This window comes from Phocoena sinus, chromosome 8 (assembly GCF_008692025.1).
Source record: "Phocoena sinus isolate mPhoSin1 chromosome 8, mPhoSin1.pri, whole genome shotgun sequence".
Lineage (NCBI taxonomy): Eukaryota > Metazoa > Chordata > Mammalia > Artiodactyla > Phocoenidae > Phocoena > Phocoena sinus.
In genome coordinates this window covers 102,312,473-102,330,873 of record NC_045770.1, presented here as the reverse complement: position 1 = coordinate 102,330,873, position 18,401 = coordinate 102,312,473, and the positions used below count along the sequence as shown (strand labels likewise).

The window sequence follows — 18,401 nt, the reverse complement described above, 5'->3', positions numbered from 1 at the left end:
TGCACCCTCTCCTCCTGGATGCTGCTAGTGAGGCCCCTCTGCTCCTCCCTGGGCCACGGGGAATGCGCCTGTGTCTGGGGGGTGCCAAAGGGAGGGCGAACTTGACACGGATGTGACCTTTACACAGTCCCAGCCTTGGAAACACGGTCCCAGCCTTGGAAACATTTCTCTCCTGACTTCATTGTATGAGAAAATGCTTCAGGTGGGAAAAGGGAAAAAGCTTGAGTCTAGAATGAAATGTGTCCATGACCCTCGGCCTCTCCCTGGAGCTGGGGATTGGGGTTCCCCCCTTGGTGAGACCATCCATCCAGCCTGGCAATGAGAGCCGCGCCTCTTCTCCACCTCGCTCACGCAGTTGTTGTGTCCATTTCTTTCAAGCCCAGCCTCTTCACTGAGGGGCCAATGGCATCTTTTCAGGTCCAGCAAACGGCTGGACCCCGGGCCTGTCACAGCAGCCCTGTGACTGCTGTTCATCTTTCTCTTCCTTTCTTTGGCTTTTGTCAAAGCAGTCAAGGCCTTCTGAAAACACCACGGCCTGGAGCTGGACCCCTTCTCATCCTCCCTGCCCTCAGAACAGCGTCTCTCCTTTGACATTGCCCTTCCTGGGCGCAGGACAACTGGCACCTTGACAGATGGTGACCCGAGTTCCCTGAGTGCTGGAATGTGGGAGATATCAGAACCCCAGGCACCACTCCTCTCTTCTTTCCAGATTTGCTGTCATTATTTCATCATTGTTTTAATCTCATGGCTCACCAAACAGCACTGTCAGTTGATAAATGATGGCAACATTGATTCCAGAGGGAGGAAAAAAAAGATCTTAACTCTTCTGAGGGCTCCAGTCACTACCCTTTTGGAGGCTGGCATTTTTAGAGAGATCTGGTCTTCCCTCTTCAGAGCGGCATCCCAGGGGTGGGCACAGTGTGGTGTTCTGCATTCTGGGGTTGGGGGGCGTGCCGTCTCCTAGGGCTTTTCTGAGAATTTTCATGTCTTTTTCTGGGCTTTGTTTGAGCAACCATGGAAACCATTAGGTCTGATCAGCTGATATTAAAAAAAAAAAAAAAGTCTCTGCACCAATTACCTGTCTCTGGAGGAAGCACTTTGCACAGAGTAAATGCTCAGGAAGTAGCTGCTGAGGTGATTGCATTTGTGGGGGTGTAGGGGGAGAGAGGTGAGGATACTGGAAGTCAAAGAAAGCTCTTCTCTGTATCAGAAAGGAGCTTGGCCCAGCTCTGGCCAACCTGAGATAGGACTGACTGAACTGAAAACACCCCCTGCCCAGGGTCTCCCAGCCACCCAGCCAGGACAGACACGCCTCCGCCTTTAGGAACAGCATTATCCCCCACCCCACTCCCATCCCCAACACACTTTGTCTACTTACTCAATGATTTCTAGGAGAAAGCAACATTTTCGTGACTCTATTGTCTCAAGAAATTGTACGAACTGACCCAAGAAGTACTGTGAGGACTGTATATGTGGCTCTATCTACCCATCTGTAGATAGAGACACGACATAAAGATAAACAGGTAGATAGATGCACCTCCAAGCGCTGGAACAGCCACAGCTTCCCTGGTGCTTCCATGGACTATGGTGCATGGAATTGAGGAGGGCTTCAGTATGGGAAAAAGAAAGTTTGTTTTTTAATCAGCTACATCGTCGTTCAAAGAATGCAGTGAAAGATGCGCTATTTCTGCAAATCTGTAAGGGAAATGGCATGGAAAGAACCAGGACAATATCTCCACAGCAAAACATCTTTTCTTCCCCTCTCCTTTGTGAGGAGCCTGAAGACCTTCCATCGTGTCGTCGCCAGTGAGCAGCCGGCAGTGAGAGCTGCATGGGGGCTGCGCGTGTTGGCTGCTTCTCTAATGGTTCCTTTGTGACGGCCCTGCACAGAGCATGAGGCATACACAGACGGTGCACAGGTAGTATCTTTCCAGTTCAGGAAAAATAAGAGCCCCAATCCAACCCTTACTGCGATATTATTTTTAGTCTTTTCCTCCCCACCTGGCATAATTTGGTATAAATTATGTCTTCATCAATGTCAAATCCCCCTCCTGCCTTCTATTCTTTAAAAAAAATTATTTTTTTCACTGTTGTGTTCTACGAAATTGTCAACCCTCCCCAAACTCTGCTCTCTGATGGGAAAGTCATCATGGAATTTCTTTTCCTTGTTCTGTCCGATGGCAGCAGGCTGGTCAAAGCCACACAGTCGCCACACCAGGAGGAGGCAGGAGCCGGGTGCTGGCATCACGTGTAGGAGTAGTCTACGTCGGGGATGCCGCCGTCCCGGTAGCCCCGCGTGGCGCCGTAGCCGAGGGTGTGCGTGCCCTTGCAGAGGCTGCTGCCGTTGGAGGGGAAGATGGTGTGGAGCACGTACTCGTCCTTGCTGTGGTAAGGGTTGACGGGCAGCCTCTGCACCCCGGGGCCGCGGATTTCCAGGATGGAGTTATCCTTCTTGGTCCCCGACTCCAGGTAGTCGTCCTTTTTCCGGGTGCCACGGTTGTAGGCCCGCTCCCGGGTCAGCAGCTCGCTGGCCCGGTGCACGTAGCAGCAGATGGTCCCCAGGACCAGGAAGAGGAAGACGAGGGCCACGGCACCACCGACGATGCCCGCCACGGGCAGCCCCGCCGTGGGGTCGGCGTTCTGCTCCTGGTTGAGCGTGGTGGTGGGGCCATAGCTGTCGGCCGTCTCCGCCTTGGCACACACAGGCGTCTCGTCGGCCACGTAGGTGTTGCCGGTCTCCATGGTGACCATGCAGATGATATAGGTGGACTTGGGCTCCAGGGCCGTCAGCAGGTACTCTGTCTTGTCCCCCTGCACCAGAGTCTCCGTGATGGAGCCCACGGCTGGGCTGTGGCCCAGGCGCAGCCAGCTGAGCCGGAAGGAGGAGGCGGGGAGCGTGGCCTTCCACGTGATGCGGATGGAGTCGGCCGTCAGGGGCTTCACGTGGATGACCAGGGTCTTGGCGCTATCGCCCGTGGCCATGGGGTAGTCGAGGCTGGAGTCAGGGAGGCGCAGCCCCGGCCTCTTAGCCTTGAGGGTGAAGAGCGAGCCCTGGGGCGTGGTGGCAGAAGTGTGGTCACTGGCCGTGGTCTTGGCGGCGGCGTTGGCCGCTCCGCCCTGCACCCCCGCCTCGAGACATTCGTCCATCTCGCTGGTGATGTCTTTGATGGCCATGCCCCGGACCTTCTCGGGGCCCTGGCACATGAGGCCTCGCACGTTGACCACGGCCGCCCGTGCCTTCACCCAGTCCCGCAGCCACAGGAGGTTACAGCCGCAGAACCAGGGGTTGTTCCGGAGCAGCAGCTGGGCCAGGTTCTGCAGGTCATCGAACAGGCCGCGGGGCAGCGTGGTCAGGTTGTTGTTGGACAGGTCCAGGCGCTCCAGCTCGCGCATCTTGGCCAGCGTGTTGTAGGGCACGTGGCTGATGGCGTTGTCCTGCAGGTAGAGCTTCTGCAGGCGGGCGCTGGGCAGGTTGAGGGGCGGGGCGGCCAGCGAGTTGCGCACCAGCGAGAGCTCGGTCAGGTTCTGCAGGCGGCTGAAGGTGTCGTCGGCGATGCGCTGGTTGGCCAGCAGGTTGCCGTCTAGCACCAGGCGCCGCAGGCTGCTGAGGCCCTTGAAGGCGTGCAGTGGGATGGTGGAGATACGGTTGTCATCCAGCCGCAGCTCCTCCAGCGTGCGGGGCAGCCCCGAGGGGATGCTGCTCAGGTGGTTCCTGCTCAGGAAGAGCAGCTTGAGCTGCTTGCTGTCGGCGAAGGCGTCCTCCTCTATGCTGACGGTGGACACGGAGTTGTCATCCAGGTGCAGCTTCTCCAGCAGCGGGATGCGGGCCAGCGAGTCCCGGGCGATGGTGCGCACGTTGTTGTCCTGCAGGTGCAGCTCCCGCAGGGAGCGGGGCAGGTTGACAGGGAACTCGTCCAGGTCGTTCTCGTATAGGTAGATGACCTGCACGTTGACCTTGGTCTTGAGGTCCTGGGGGATGCCGGCATTGTTGATCTGGTTGTTCTGCAGGTAGAGGGTGGTGGCGTCGTCGGGGATGTCGGCGGGGATGGAGGTGAGCCCCCGGTCGTTGCAGTAGATGAAGCCGTTGTCGCAGCGGCACACGGAGGGGCACGTGGTGCTGTCGATGACCTCCGTCAGGAAGGCGATGAGCCCATAGCAGAGGAAAAGCCAGTCCCGCAGGTCCATGGTGGCTGTGGTCATCACGACGGTGGCCGTGACGGTGGCAGTGGGCGTGGTGGTGGCGGTGGCAGTGGGGTGTGCCACCACCATGGTGGACAACTGGGGGAGCCAGGCCCCGCTTGACTTGCAGCCTCTACACCTGCAAGGAGCACAAGACATGTGCGGTGAGAGTGGGTTGGGTGTCCACCCACCTGCCGCTGAGGGGTGGCTGCAGTCGAGGCCACGGGGCAGAGGTCAGGCCTCGAGGTGCATGCCCCGTGGCCCTTCCAAACGCCAAAGTTTACATCACAGGTGATAGCTCGGGCTGAGGTCAGCCTCTAATGGCATTGGCTAATGTTAATCTCAGCGGGAGCAAAGATGCTGCCCGTGAACAAGACAGATGTGGCCTTGGCCCTCCTGGACTGTGGCTGTGGGCCTCGTGACGTTACTTTACTGGGAGCCGGGCTGCAGGTTCAGTCTCCTTTCAGGAGCCCACACTGAGCCAGTCTTTGTGGCTGATGCTGAAAGTGGCTGCGCAGTGTTGATGGGGTGGATTTGGAGCCACCATTTCTCATTGGAACAGGGATCTCGTTTCCCTCTCTGGCTTGGAACCAGGGACTGAAGGGAAAGCTTGTTTCTGCGAGGCCTGTGAGCTCGAGGTGGGGGAGGGGCGTCACTAGAACCTGCAAAAAGAATCTGCCAGTGTCCTCACTGGCGAGCAGGGGAAAGTGGGGCGCTTCATCGTCTGGTGTTAAAACAACACGTCCTGTTTGTCACTTGTGCATCTTATAGACAGAAGAGTAGGTGTCAACAGAACTGCTTTCCCGTGGCTCTACAGAAATCGCTTTCTCTCAGCGGTGCCCTTCCTACTGTGTTCCATGTAACGTGAGAAATTATTCCATACTCTGCCCCCTTCCTAAATCACGAAATTTTCAGCTATTTTTAAAAATATATATATCTGTTTTCTTGCATTTAAAGACATGAAACAAATAAAAGGAGGGAGGGGTCCACACTCCGAGGGAATTGTCTGCAAGGTGTAATTTTGGTTTTCACAAATGGAAAAATTGCAGTGTAGATTTTTCTCGTATTACGTTACTGTTCATAGTGGTAAAAAAAAAAATCAATTAAAGAGAAATTATCTTTCAACCTCAGTGGGGAAGTGGTGTTCATGCAGCCGGCAAAGGTCTGCTTTATAACTCCAGGTTCACAAACGCTTTTCAGCGTGAGACACAGTGGCCTCTGGGAGCCTGAGCTGAGCCCGCAGCCTGGAGGGCAGCCCCGGTGTGCAGAGCAGAATTGGGACCCACTCACTGAATGAGATGGTGGGGCCCTCACTCCCATGACCCAGGGACCCTGTGTCTCCATTTCTCAACCAGTTCAAACCCTTCTTCCTTCTGTCCCTCTCCGTTCCTGGACTGCTCCCCTCCGTCTAGCAAACTGCTCATCACCCTCCAGGAGCATGCTCAAACGTCTCCTCCTCTGCTAGGTCTTCCTCATGCCATACAGAGCTTCCCTCTGCTCCATCCATCCATCTGTCCATCCATCCACCCATCTCTCCACCCATCCACCTATTTACCCATCCATCTATCCATCTACCCACTCATCCATCCATCCTTCCATCATCCATTCATCCATCCATCCATCCACTCATCCACCCACCCTCTCACCTATTTACCTATCTATCCATCCATCTACTCACCCATCCACCCACTCACCCATCCATCCGTCCATCCATCCACCCACCCACTCACTTATCCATCCATGCATCTGTCCATCCAGCCGTTCAACATGTCTTTATTGAGCACCTACCATGTGTGTTTTAGCCAACCTGTGTTTTAGCCACTTGGGATTCTATTCTAGTGGGATAGTAGCTCACACTATAATAAAGGTCTCACCTAGAATTTTATGAATATTTAAGTCATTTAATCCTTCCAGCAAATGTCAGGTCAGTTCCCTTTTCATTCCCATTGAACAGATGAAAAAACTGAAGCTCGGAGGTGTTAACTTGCTCGAGATCACTTGATAAGTGGTGAAGAGAAACCTGAGCCAGGATCTTGACCACTAGGCTTGGGGTGCTGCATGCATCTCGTGCCCATCTCTGTGGGCTGAAGGTTGCACTATTTAGTGACTAGTGACTAAATTTCGGGTGCTTGAGGGCAGGGACTGTGGGTCGTGTAGGCCTGGTGTGGCTTGCCATCAGTGACCACCCAAGGACAGAAGGGAGGCGGCTGAGGTGCCAGGCAAGGCGCGAATGCCTCTGCCCTGCTCCCTGCCGACCCCTCAACTCTTGCCCCATTTGCATTACAGGGGCCTTTGCCCAGGCTGCCGGCGGCTCCAAGGCCTTCTGGAGGGAGCTCAGGCTCTGCCCGTGGCTAACGCACTAACTCTGCTCAGGGCCTGTTAGCGGAATGAAGCTTTATCCGTGAGGTGGACCGAAGGCAGGTGGAGGGCCAGCCGAGGACACCTGGCTGGAAGCAAGTGAGGGTGAGGGGGAAGGGTGCACGGGGTCTGCGCAAGGAGCCAGAGGGGGATGAGGTCCCGAGGGAAGCTGGGAGGAAGGGGGACTGGTGAGACTGTGACCAACACTCTGGGCCTCCGAAGCCAGCTCAAGCCCCCTCCCAGCCGCCGCCGCTGGCCTGAGGGGCTGAGGACATTTACCTACTTACTCCTCATGCTTCTTTGGAGGTTGTCCCTAGTCTGTGGGTCATGACCCCACTCACACCCCTGCCGCTTGGGACTTGGAGTTGGTCTTTGCTTCCCTCACATGTGTTCCCGGCTCTCAGTGGGTTTGGACAGGGATAAACCCAGGCATGAGGGGCAGCCTCTGGCCAGGCCCTGCCCAGCGCCCTCACAGGTACGTTTGCATCTGCCCCCACCTGTCACATGCACACAGGTCCTCGGTCCCATTTTACAGCTCAGCAGCCTGAGGGTCAGAGAGGTGAGGGGCCCGTTCAAGGTCACAGCCAGCCCAGGTTTCCAGCTGCACATCTGTCCCTTCCTCTGCACAAAGCCAGAGCCATGACGGTTATGGAGCCTGGAGGTCCTGTCTCAAGATGCTTATGAGCAAAGAGGCAGGGCCAGGGCAGGTGCTGGGGACAGGAAGGCTCAGGCCTTCTCAAGGCCACCTTGCCTCGGTCTCAGGGGTCAGGTCTGAGCCCAGGAGCACCTCTGCCCAGGCCCCTAGCATCTGGCCAGAGGACGCACACCCTCCTCTGAGTCCTGGCGCAAGGGATGCTGTTGGCCCCTGGGCTCACAGATTCCGGAGCAGCGCCCTGAGCAGGAGGCAGACTTGTTAAGGCTAAAGGCGAGGCCAGACCGCCTTCTCTGGCATGAACATCAGTCCCCGGTGCCCGCTCAGCACGTGGCCATAGCCCTCAGCCTCCAGATGCCCCGGCATCGTAATAGAGTCTAAATTACACCTTTCAGAGATGCCTGATGGATAACCAAGAAGCATTTGGGAGGCAGGGACCCAAGGCCTTTCTCTTCCCCTGTCTGCGGCCCTCATCCATCTTGGCTGAGTCTCCCCTGCCACCCCCTTCCCCAAGGCCTCCGGTTGCTGAGCCCTGGCTCCAGGAAGGCAGGGAGGGGCCTGGGGTGGGAAGGAAGACAGCGTGCCTTGCCTGAGGAGCCCTTTAATTGCCCGGGTGCCACGAGGCCCTTTTATTCCCTTGTTTTGTGTTTGATGGTTTATGTGGCCATCAAATGAAACCCGGTAAATCGCCCGTCTTTTACTTTTCGTTGTTGCGAGAATCCCTCAGACTTCAGCATGGTGTGAGTTATGACCTGCCAGCTCTATGACTGACAGCCGGATCCTTGGCGTGCGATGGAAGTGGGGGAGGAGAGCAGTGAGATGGCTCAGACTAGAGGTATCCAGACCCCCATTAGCTGAGAGGTGACCTGGGGCGTCATTCTTGGCATTTTCTATCAGTCGCTAGCTCCTGCCATCTAGGACAGAGACACCTGGGTTCGAGCACTGCCTCTCTCCCTCTTCCTGGCTGTGAGATCCTGAGCAAGTTACTTGCCCTCTCTGAGCTTTAGTTTCCTTATCTATAAATGTAGCCATCAAGTTCCCCTTAGAGGGGAGCTCACTACTGAGCATTCAGTGAGGTAATACCTGCAAAGTACACCCTTGTAAGTGCATGAGGTTTAAAAGCTGCTGTAATTCTCTGACTGCTCCAGGCATACCGGTCTAGCCTCTGTGTTAACTGCTTGTCTCTCTCCTCTGCAATCCAGAGGCCCTTTCTTTACTCCCCTGCCCCTGCTGTGCCTCCAGGGTAGACTGGGAGGCTGTAGGCCAAGCTGCTTCCTGGCAGAGACTCCCTTTCATTGCTGTGATGCTGGGTCTCCCCAACCTCAAACTGTGCATCCTCAGCCCTGTCCCCCCAAGCTAGGGTAGAAACACTGACCCTAAGCCTGCTCTCCCTTGTGCTGCCTCTGGGCCTTTGCACATGCTGTTCCTGCTTCTTGAACGCCTATACACCTTCCCCACTCAAGCTTCGCCAGGCCAGCTTCTGCTCACCCCCCAGGCCTCAGCTTGGACGCCCCCTCCATGAAGCCTCCCAAGTTGTGTCTGGCTCTGCTTCCCATACCCACTTGACTGGTGGTAGTCGGACCTGAGTAATATCTGTAAGTACCTGCCAACTGGATGGAGGTGCCTCCCTGTTGGAGATGCCTGGCCTCCCGGCGCTCTGCCCCGTTGTCTTTTCCAAATCCCATGAAGCTGGGGCTGCCAGAGACCCACGGCCCTCTGGGGGGGTCTTCTTGGGGAGTCAGAGTGAGGGCAGGGGGGCAGCTGCAGGACCCCAGGCCCAGCACAGGCCCTGGCACACTGGATAGGAGAGGGCATCTACCGCCACAGGCTCTGGGGATGGGGGCACAGTTAGACATGACGCACCAGGGGCTGAGCAGGGGTGGGGGCATGTGGCAGGAGGGAGCTGGGCATCCCAGGCAGTAGAGGGAAGTCTGGATAGGCCTCCCCCTGCCTCCCAGTCCTGGCCTTCCTCCCCGTTTGCCAATGAAGGCAGCTCATGTGAGGATGTCCTGATGCTGCGACCCCCGAAGTACCGTCCCCACTATGGGAATCAGAGAATTCCAGGTGGCACTGACCCCAAGAAGGAGGCGTGTAGACTAGAAGCGGGGAGAAGACACCAGGGCTAGGTTTGAATCTGACCTCACCAGTCCTCAGCTGTGTGACCTCCAGTGACGCTCTCTGGGCCTCGGTTTCCTCGTCTGTAACGTGTTGCTGAGAACCCCACTCTTCTGGGAGGATGACAAGGGAGGGGTTGTGTGAAGTGCCTGGCACAGGCCTGGAGGTTTTGGAAAGAAGGGCTGCCCCACCCTGTCCCTGGGAGGGACCCCAAGGTCCTCCTATGACCCACTCAGGGCAGCCACCCACCTGTCTTGGCTGAACTTCAGAAAGAGGGAGGGCAGACACGAGTGGGCAAGGGGGCCCCAGCTCAGACAGAGGGAAGCCCCTCCCCTTCCCCCTTTCTCTGCACCCTCCCAGTCCCACCCTTCAGCAGGAAGAATTCATTGTGTTTTCCCTAAACCTTGCCAGGCCCTCGGGTCCTTACTGGCAGAGCAGGGCCCGAGGCAGGAGTGAGGTGTGCAGGGCAGACTGGGGGCGGAAGCAGTTTCTCAGCTCCAGGAGGACCCCTGCCCCACAGGAAGCAGTAACCTCCCCACTGGGCTGAGAGCTCCACCAGAGCAGGGTCACCTCCATACCTGTGATGGGTCCTCAGCAAACCTTTGTTTACAGCAATGAGGGACCCCGCATTTTTCTCCTCCAACAGCTGACGCTATCTCTCAGGGCTCAGCTACAAGCAACATGGAGGGAGGAGGGCCTAGAGGCAGGGGGGCCAGCCTTTACCTCCTGGTGCTCACGGGGGCCTGGGGAGAGCTCCCCTCTAGGAAGCCTCTTCCCTGGGAAGGCCTGCCTGGGATCAGTTCTGCTGCTCCACAAACCAAGAGTGGCCTTGGGTCTCAGGCCTTCATCTGTAAAATGGGCCCATAAACTATCTACTGCCCTGGGGGTTGAGCAGAGGGCCTGCTGCAGGTCCAGGAGATGTGAACTGCAGGCAGGAGGGGGACTTGCGACTTTTGTGTGAGTGGGCCTTTTCCGAGCCCACCCTCGTTCAGGCAGAAGCCCCGGGCCTGCTCCTGCCCAGCCCTGTCTAGGCCCACTGGCGGCCCCGTCTTCAGGCAGGATGCCATGACCTCAAGACCCTTCCAGCCCTGCGTGGCACAACTTTGCTCCTGATCTCGGCTCCTGGTGCCATTGAGAACTTGTAGTGCATGGGGGAAGGGGGTGGGATTCTTTTAAAACCTAAAGTTAATTATTTTTCTAATTTCATGCCGCATGCATTATGCATCAGCTGTTATCACTGGCGGTAATTACAGACAGGTACGCAAATCCACTAAAAATGTACCTGGAGTTCACCTCACCGCGTAGGCCGTCTGGGCTGTGCCGGGCGGCGGGATGTCCTGAACTTCAGAGAATGCAAATTGCTTTAAAAAACAAGACTTTAAAATTGTGTCTTAGGAGGTTAATTATATTGATAACAGTGTTCGATATTAAACTATTCAGGGCCAGGAGGGGTTGAGGGGGGGATGAAAGGAGACACATGCAATTTTGTTTCTTTCTTTCTCTGTATTATTTAATAAGATGTTCCTGCACCTATATTTCTGTCTGTGTGCATTTTTAGTAAAGCTGCCTAGACTGAGGCTTAATTCCTTCTGGGAAGGAAAAGGGAAAGGTCAGGAGTTTTTCAGAAGGTAAGAGGAGGGCCTAAGGGCTGTTATTCCGGGTGGGGGGCAGCCCAGAGAACAGGGCAGGGGCCCTAGCTCTGCACTGCTGGGTTTCTCAGCAGCCAGCGGGATCCTGACAGCCAGGGGCTGGGAGAGGAGCCGGGTGATCAGGAAAGACTGGGAATGGTGATGCTTATTGATCATAAGACAGAGGCTTGGGTGCGGCTGGGGCTCCCCCTAGGAGCTGTGTGGCATCCCCCACATGCAGGCCCTGTTCTTGGGGCGATCCCTCCCCTCCCCCAGTTGTTTATCACAAGTTGATTGTCAAGCCCTCCCACTAGGATGTAAACTTCTACGAGTCAGAATATGTTCTATCTCGTTCACTGGCCTAGTATAGAGCCTGGCATCAGAGGTGTTCATAAACACCTGTTGCATGAATGTATGAATGAATGAATGAATGAATGAATGAGGATGCCAAAAGGGAGGCCCCAGAATCTGAAAGCCAGGACAGGGCAGTGGGAGAGAAGAGGGAGGCTGGCCCTCTGTCAGCCCCACGCTGGGAGGTAGTAATGACAGGTGCCCTCACCACAGCCTCCCAAAGAGGCAAAGGGGTAGGTCTGAATTGTGCAGCAGGTGGTGGAGGAGCTGGACGGAGACCCAGGCTTTCCTTTCCCAGGTGTCTTACCTGCCCTCCTCAGCTGCCTGGTGGGGCCACCCCAGGCCCCGAGGGAGCAAACCCAGGGAAAACCCCTGGCTGTCTCCTCTCGTCTGCTCTGACATGGGTTGGCCAACCAGGTCCTATCCAACTGCAGGTCTGCTTCCAGGCTCAGAGGCTGGCCCCACTTTCTTAGAGATGGCCCCTTCCCTCCCACCCCCGCAGATATGCACAAGCGTGGAACTCACCCTCAGGACCCTGGAATCAGGGAGGTAGAGGACCCTGGAAAAACTGAGGCCCAGAGAGGAGAAGGGATGGCTCCAGGGCAGAGAGAACCCTCCAGCAGCCATGAACAGCCCTCTCCCTTGCCTGCCTCCTCTGGCCCTGGCACTGAACTCTCAAACCCTTTCCCAAAGGGTTGGCATGGAGAGGATGATGGTGGACAGTATCCAACTCAAGCAGGATCTAATGGGGGCTACCCACCAGCAGGTCTGCAGACCCCTCTAGCCCTGTGGGGTCGGTCCACTAGTAGCAGTAGCCGGCAAAGCTGAGCCCCCGCTGCATGCTCAGCCCTACACAAACGCCTCTCCTTTCCAGCTGGCCACAGCCCTGCGGAGCCTGTGTCCCCAGTGCACAAAGGGGAGCACACTCAGGGGAGGGAAGGGACGTCCCCAAGGTCACACTGCTCACAGCTGGAGGGCCAGGGTGCTAACCAACCTCTGTCTGGCCCCAGAGCGCAGTAAGCTGGTCTTTGTTTTCCTGCCTCGGGATGGAGGGAAGCTCAGCAGAGGCAGAGCCCAGCACTGAGCAGATGCTCCATAAATATCTGGGGTGCAGGCCTGCTGCTGCCTGCCTCTGGCTTGGCCTCAGCCCCAGGAATTACCCACCAGTCTTTCCTAGGAGATGGGAGGAGAATAGGAGCAAGTGATGGGGCGGTAGGTAAGGATGGAGGAAGGGAGGCCGGCTGGGCAGGGGCCGAGCTCGGGCTCCAGCGAGCTCACGCCGCCTCACTGCCCCGCTGCCGGGCTGGTGCGCCGTTATAATAAATAACAGTAAATAGCCGATCCGCAGGGCATCTTTCACGCCGGTGGCTAATAACACGGCTATTAATGCCCCCTCAGATGGCGTGCGTGCAGCGCGGCACTGACAAATGTCCCAGGCCCTGGCGCCGTCATAAATCAGCCCCTCTACTGGGGAAGAGTGCGGGGAATTGTCATTTTCCATCTTGGTAATGAATTGGGGCTTCCCTGCCCTGCCCAGGGCGCTGCCGATAGAGGTGGCCTGGGGTTTCTGGGATTTGTGTTTGGGGAAGCATGAACCCTCCCTCCTGGCCTCTGGGAAGCCAGAAGAAGTAGGTCCCCCCCACCCCCCCACAAACCTAGCCAGACCACGCCACCGCTGCCACCGCCCGCTGTGTGACCTTAGGGCAATAACCGCCCATCTCTGGGCCCCATCAAGCCACTCTCACCAACAAAAGGGCTGAACTGGAGGCCAGAGCAGATGATGCCTAAGGGCCGGCAGGTGCAAGGCCTTGGATGGTGGCTTTGGATCAACCCCACCCTGGGTTCTCCTGGCCAGGGCAGGGGAAGGCCTTGGATGGAGGGGACTTGTGGACCCTCTCCAGTTGGAGGGCAGCAGGTGCCATGGCCAGTGGCTAGTTCACCAAAGGTCCTGCCTCTCCAAGGCCTCACGGCTGCCCCCTCTGGTCAGAACTCAGAAGGGCTCAAAGTGAGACCTCCCCCAAGGGGCAACGGCTGGGAGGGGCGGGAGTTTCCTCCAGGAAAGGTCACTCCCTTACATCCTGGGTCCACCCACCCTGGGGCAGAGCCCAGCAGCACAGGGGCCGCCAGGTAGCAAAGGACCCCTCCCCTGGCAAGCAGATGCCCCCAGTTGCTTCAGCTGCATGTGTGGGGTCGGTGGGGTGGAGCTGCAGATCTCCAACCCAGCCCGAAGAGGACAGGCCCCATGTGTCCTGTGCCCCCTCTGGGCACGAGGAGCCCCTGGGCCTTCCTGGGCCACCGGAGCCCATCTGCGTCCGCCTTACCTCCTTCGCTGCAGCCTGGCAGCCCGCAGCTCTGGGTGCTGCGCTTCCGTCGAGGTGGGCCTGGGCCGTGCTTACATTCCAGCCCACCAGCCTTGGCACTCAGGGTGCAGACCACAGACCTGGGGTGTTGGGTGGTGCTGGGGGTGCCCGGGGCTCAGGGAGGAGACCCTGTGCTTCGCTCTGCTGGGCTCCTCGTGTTCAGACGTGGCTGCGGATCCAGCGCAGCATCTCCTGCGCCCTAGGCTGCCGGCACTGCTGGCTTCTCCTCCTGGAATGAGGCGTTTGCGTGAGGGGCCTGCAGGGGTGCCCCCCGCAGCCCCGGGGCTCCCGTGCGCGACCTGAGGGTATTCTGGGCCCCTGCTCTCCAGGCATGCCCTAGGGCCGGGCGCCCATCCTTGGGGAGGGTGGCCTCCCTGCCCTCTTTCAACTTCCGCCCTTTTGTCTGTTGGCCGCCACCTCTTCTGAAAGGCTTCTGCCTGGCTTTTACCCCTTTTTCTTTACCAAGTTTTGTTTTGTTTTGTTTTTAATCCCTTTAAGTCACTTGGCAGAATGGGCTCTGGTGCAGAGAGCGTTCTTGCGTGACAGAGCTGAGAGGGAGTCACTCTCCAAAGAATCGGTATTCCTGCCACTCAGGCTGTGTCTCCGGGGGAAGGCGGGGGTCCATTACCCCACTGAGGAGTTCAGATGTTCACCGCGGGGCTGGAGCTGCTGACATGCGCTGCTGAGCTGTCAGGCCCCACATGCCCCTCTTTGGGAAGATGTTTGGGCGGGGCGGGGGGGGCACTCAGTCTTGCTTGGCAGATCCTGTTTGTAGGAAGGCTTTCTTGCTGGGGAGATGGAGGGACGTGTTATTCCTGCTTCAGCCCTGGTCTCGTCTGTCCAAAGAAGAGTCCTTCTCACCCACTCCCTGCCTCCTCACCTGCCAAAAAGCAATACAAGTGATTAAGCCCAGGGAAATTAGGAGCCGCACGGGGACCAGCAGCCTGGGCTGCAGCCCCCTCTCCTCCCCTCCGTCAGGAACCTGGTTTTTTTGTGTGTTTTTTTTTTTGTTTTTTTTTGCGGTACGCGGGCCTCTCACTGTTGCGGCCTCTCCCGCTGCGGAGCACAGGCTCCGGACGCGCAGGCTCAGCGGCCATGGCTCACGGGCCCAGCCGCTCGGCGGCATGTGGGATCTTCCCGGACCGGGGCGCGAACCCGCGTGCCCTGCATCTCAACCACTGCGCCACCAGGGAAGCCCAGGAACCTGTTTTCTTGAACGCCGCTTTCCCATGATCTGGGATTTCTCCCTTCTCTTTCCAAATCCACATAACAAACAGCCGGCCATGCCGAGCATCCTTCCTCGCAGCTCCCTGCTTTCCCTTTTCCTGGGGGTGGGAGGACCGGGAAGAGAAAAATGAAGTTCTGAGAGCTCCCGGCCGTGCAGGGGCCGCCCGCCTGGCCCAGAGCCGGCTCTGCTTCCCCCAGCACCTGCTCCTCTTGCTACATGTCATTCAAAGCATCCAACTGGGCCACCATGGCCTCGGCTTCCAGAACAAGTGCTGCCTTTCCCCACCGTGGGAAGCAGGAGCATCAGGGAAACGGGGAAGCTGGATCCCTGGCCTCCCCACCAAGGCCGGGGTCAGTGCTTCACAGCCCGGCTGCCCTCCACGGCCACCTTCCCCTTCCCCAGAGACCTGGGAGCAGGGTTGGCTGTTCCTCAGGATCCGAAACAACCTGGGCTCTCTGGGTCGCCTCTCATTAGCATGGCGCGTCGAAGGCCCACAGCGCCCTGGTGTCCATGTTCCCCCTGCAGGAGCCCCTCTTTGGAAAAGGGCTTTTATTACACATCTGAGAGTGTTAGCTCTGGTTTGAAATTGGATCCAGATGGGCTCGGCTGCATCTGGGCACTTTTCTTTGTAGGGCCGAAGGTGGCTGATTTGAGAAATGCGTGTTGTCTAAGGCTGTCACAAATAAAAACAAGGATGTTTAGGGTGCACGTCGTAACAAATCTAGAGCGCAGACCCGGGGGTCATCACTCACTGGGCGCCCAGCCCAGCAGGGAGCGCATGTAGGAAGAGGGGCAGGTGCTGGCCAGGGGGAGCGCAGGTGGAGGCTGACGGGTTGACGTGAGAAGTGGGGAGGTCTTAGGACAAGCTTCCTCAGGAGCAAGGAGGGTTAAGGAACAGCAAGGTTTAAGAGCCCACGGGACATCACCCCTGAATGGCCAGGGTCTGGGAAACACTCAAGGTGTGAGCAGGCAGGTGGGGTGCAGCTCCCTGGGAAGGGGCAGGCGGGGGTTGGACAGGAGGGAAGATGAGGACAGAGTCCCCACAGGAGAGGTGAATGCTGGGCTCCAGCGCGGCTTTTATTGCTATTACACCCGCGTGATTTCATCCAATTATAAATTGTAATTTCTCTGTGAAAGGGAGAGATGGAAAGCGTCCAATGAGGTCATCCGCCTCCCTGGCCGGGGCAAGGAAATTGGTTTATACCTTGGAGGGTGGGGGCAGAGGCTGCTGGGCCTCCGTATTTAGAGAGGATGGTGGCAGTGTCCTCAGAGCCAAGGCTCCAGCTGGCCATGGCCGGCTGATCCCCCATTACAGAGCTTTGCTTTCGAAATTATGAATCCAGGAAGGCAGCTGCATCCTGCTGGCGTCAGGCCCTTCCCACAGCCCTCAGGATGAAGGCGACACTCCTACGGCAGCCTCTGAGGCCCCACAAGGCCTGGCCCTGGCTGACGCCTCCCCCACCGCCCCGCCTCAACTCCCACCACCTCCCCCTAGCGCCCCGAGTTGGCCCCTGCCCTTCCCCATGCTGTTCCCCCTCCTGCAAGTGTCCATCCAACATCACCCCTCACCTCCTCTCTGTCTGCAGGGTTGCACAAACCGTGAGGGCAATGACATAATGTCTTGAAAGGAATTAGCTTGCTGGTTCAAGGAAGAGACCACATCCGCTCGCCTGAGGCTGATCCCCTAGTGCCTGAGTCAGTGCCTTGCACACAGTAGGTGCTTAATAAATGCACCCAGTGAACTCCCCACTCTGCTTTCTCATTTAGAAAATCAAGGGTCCAAGCAAGGCTCTCAATGGGCCTGTCCGGCCTTGTGCATTCTGGGTAACCCTCCCCTGCATCCCCCTTCCCTGAGTGTAGTCCTCCTGGGAGTCAGGCAGCACTGCACTCCCCAGGCCCCACTGAGGATATGGGCTCCTTGAGTGCTTCTGGGTGAGCGGCTGCCTCTTGGGTGTCTGGGGTGTGTGTACTCCAAGGGCAGCCTGGCCACAGCGCTTGTGAGGTGAGAGCGCTTTCCCCGCACGGGTGCATGATTGTGATTGTTGTAGCCACCTGCATGCGCTGGGCCCCGGAATACCTCCTGAGCCCTTCTGGCACACGCCTATCATCAGGGCCATGCAGTCCCCAGCGGGCACAGTATTGGATCGAGTAAGCCTAGGCCACGCAGTGCAAGCAAAGTCCTCAGTCGAGTTGACCAAGGACAAAGTGAATCTTCATGGTCCCAGGGTCTCAGTAAGCTGGAGCCGCTCCTTGGCCAGTTCTGGGCACTCCGATCACAGGACAGCCTCTGCTCACCCTCCTTGCCTCGGCCGTCCCCTGTTCCCGTAGGTCTTGTCCCTGCGTTCCAGGGCCAAAGAACAGTTTTTTGGGTCAACGTAATAAAAGCTTCCATCTGTAAGCACTTGAGACGCTTACACAATTTTACTTTTTGTTATAAATAACAACGTCATAACTGTATTAAAAGAAATTTGAAAGGGGGGAAAGAGAGCCAAGTGCACAATCCCACGTCTCTATAGCAGTCTGCATTTTGGCCAGATCTGTCTGCCTGCACATATACGCCATTTACAAGGGGACAATGTCCCTTATCCTTCTGCAGGTCATTTCTAATTCGCCATTTCCCCTGAGCCTCGGGACAACCCAGCACAGCTGGCGGGGCAGGGAGGACTGTCCACACCATGCAGGTGCAGTGACACTGAGAAGGGGGAGACTTGTCCAAGTTTGTATGACTTACATGACAGTGAGGACCTTGAACTCTGGGCCAGTTTCCTTCTCCCTGCAGGATGCCAAGTCTCAGTGCAACAGAAACACAAGGTGGCCCTTAGGCCCATGTACCCAGGGACCTTGGGTTTCTCCTGAGTCCCTGTCATGCAATTATCCTTCCATTCATCCATCTTTCCATCCATCCATCAACCATCTATCTCTCCATCCATCTATCCATCTTTCCATCCATCTGTCCATCTCTCCATCCATCCGTCTGTACAGCTCTCTCTCCCACCCGCTATCTCTCCACTCACCCATCTACCTGTCCATCTTTCCATCTGTCCGTCTATTTTTCCATCTCTACATCCATCCATCCATCTATCTGGCAAATGTGTATTGAGACCCATCACACTCCCGCCACTGTGCAGGACACAGGGACCTAAAGAGGAGCCTCTGTCCTCTAGGAGCTCATGGTCCAGTGGGGGAGGCCACTGGTTTGCAGAAGGCCACAGTGTGAGACACACATAGGGCATTAGCAGAGCCAAAAGCCGCTCCTTGCCCCGCCTGGGTGTGTGTTGGGGGGGTGCCTGGATCACAGGGGGCTTTCTGGGGAAGGTGACACTGTGCTGTGGTTCTGGGGTCCTCTAGACTCCCACATCACAATAGTCACGTGGGTTCAATGGCAAGCTAGAGTGGCACAGGTGTGGCCGGGGTCCCCCCGTCCATCTTTCAGGGTGGCCACCCCAACCTTGGACCCCAGGGCCTCCACCTGAAGTGGAAACGCTCTGCAGCTTTACAGTTTCCACCTGCCTTGAAGATCAACACTCACT

General features: G+C 57.2%; 2 protein-coding genes across 4 annotated transcripts in view; one reads left to right on the top strand and one right to left on the bottom strand.

Annotated features, from left to right (window-relative positions):
- Nucleotides 1–18,401, top strand: part of MACROD1 (mono-ADP ribosylhydrolase 1) — a 151,707-nt gene that overhangs the window by 39,228 nt on the left and 94,078 nt on the right. The window lies entirely within an intron of this gene.
- On the bottom strand, nucleotides 1,079–4,306 carry FLRT1 (fibronectin leucine rich transmembrane protein 1). The gene has a single exon (XM_032640938.1). It carries the CDS (start codon nucleotides 4,267–4,269, stop codon nucleotides 2,245–2,247), a length of 2,025 nt encoding a protein of 674 aa, XP_032496829.1. The 5' UTR covers nucleotides 4,270–4,306; the 3' UTR covers nucleotides 1,079–2,244.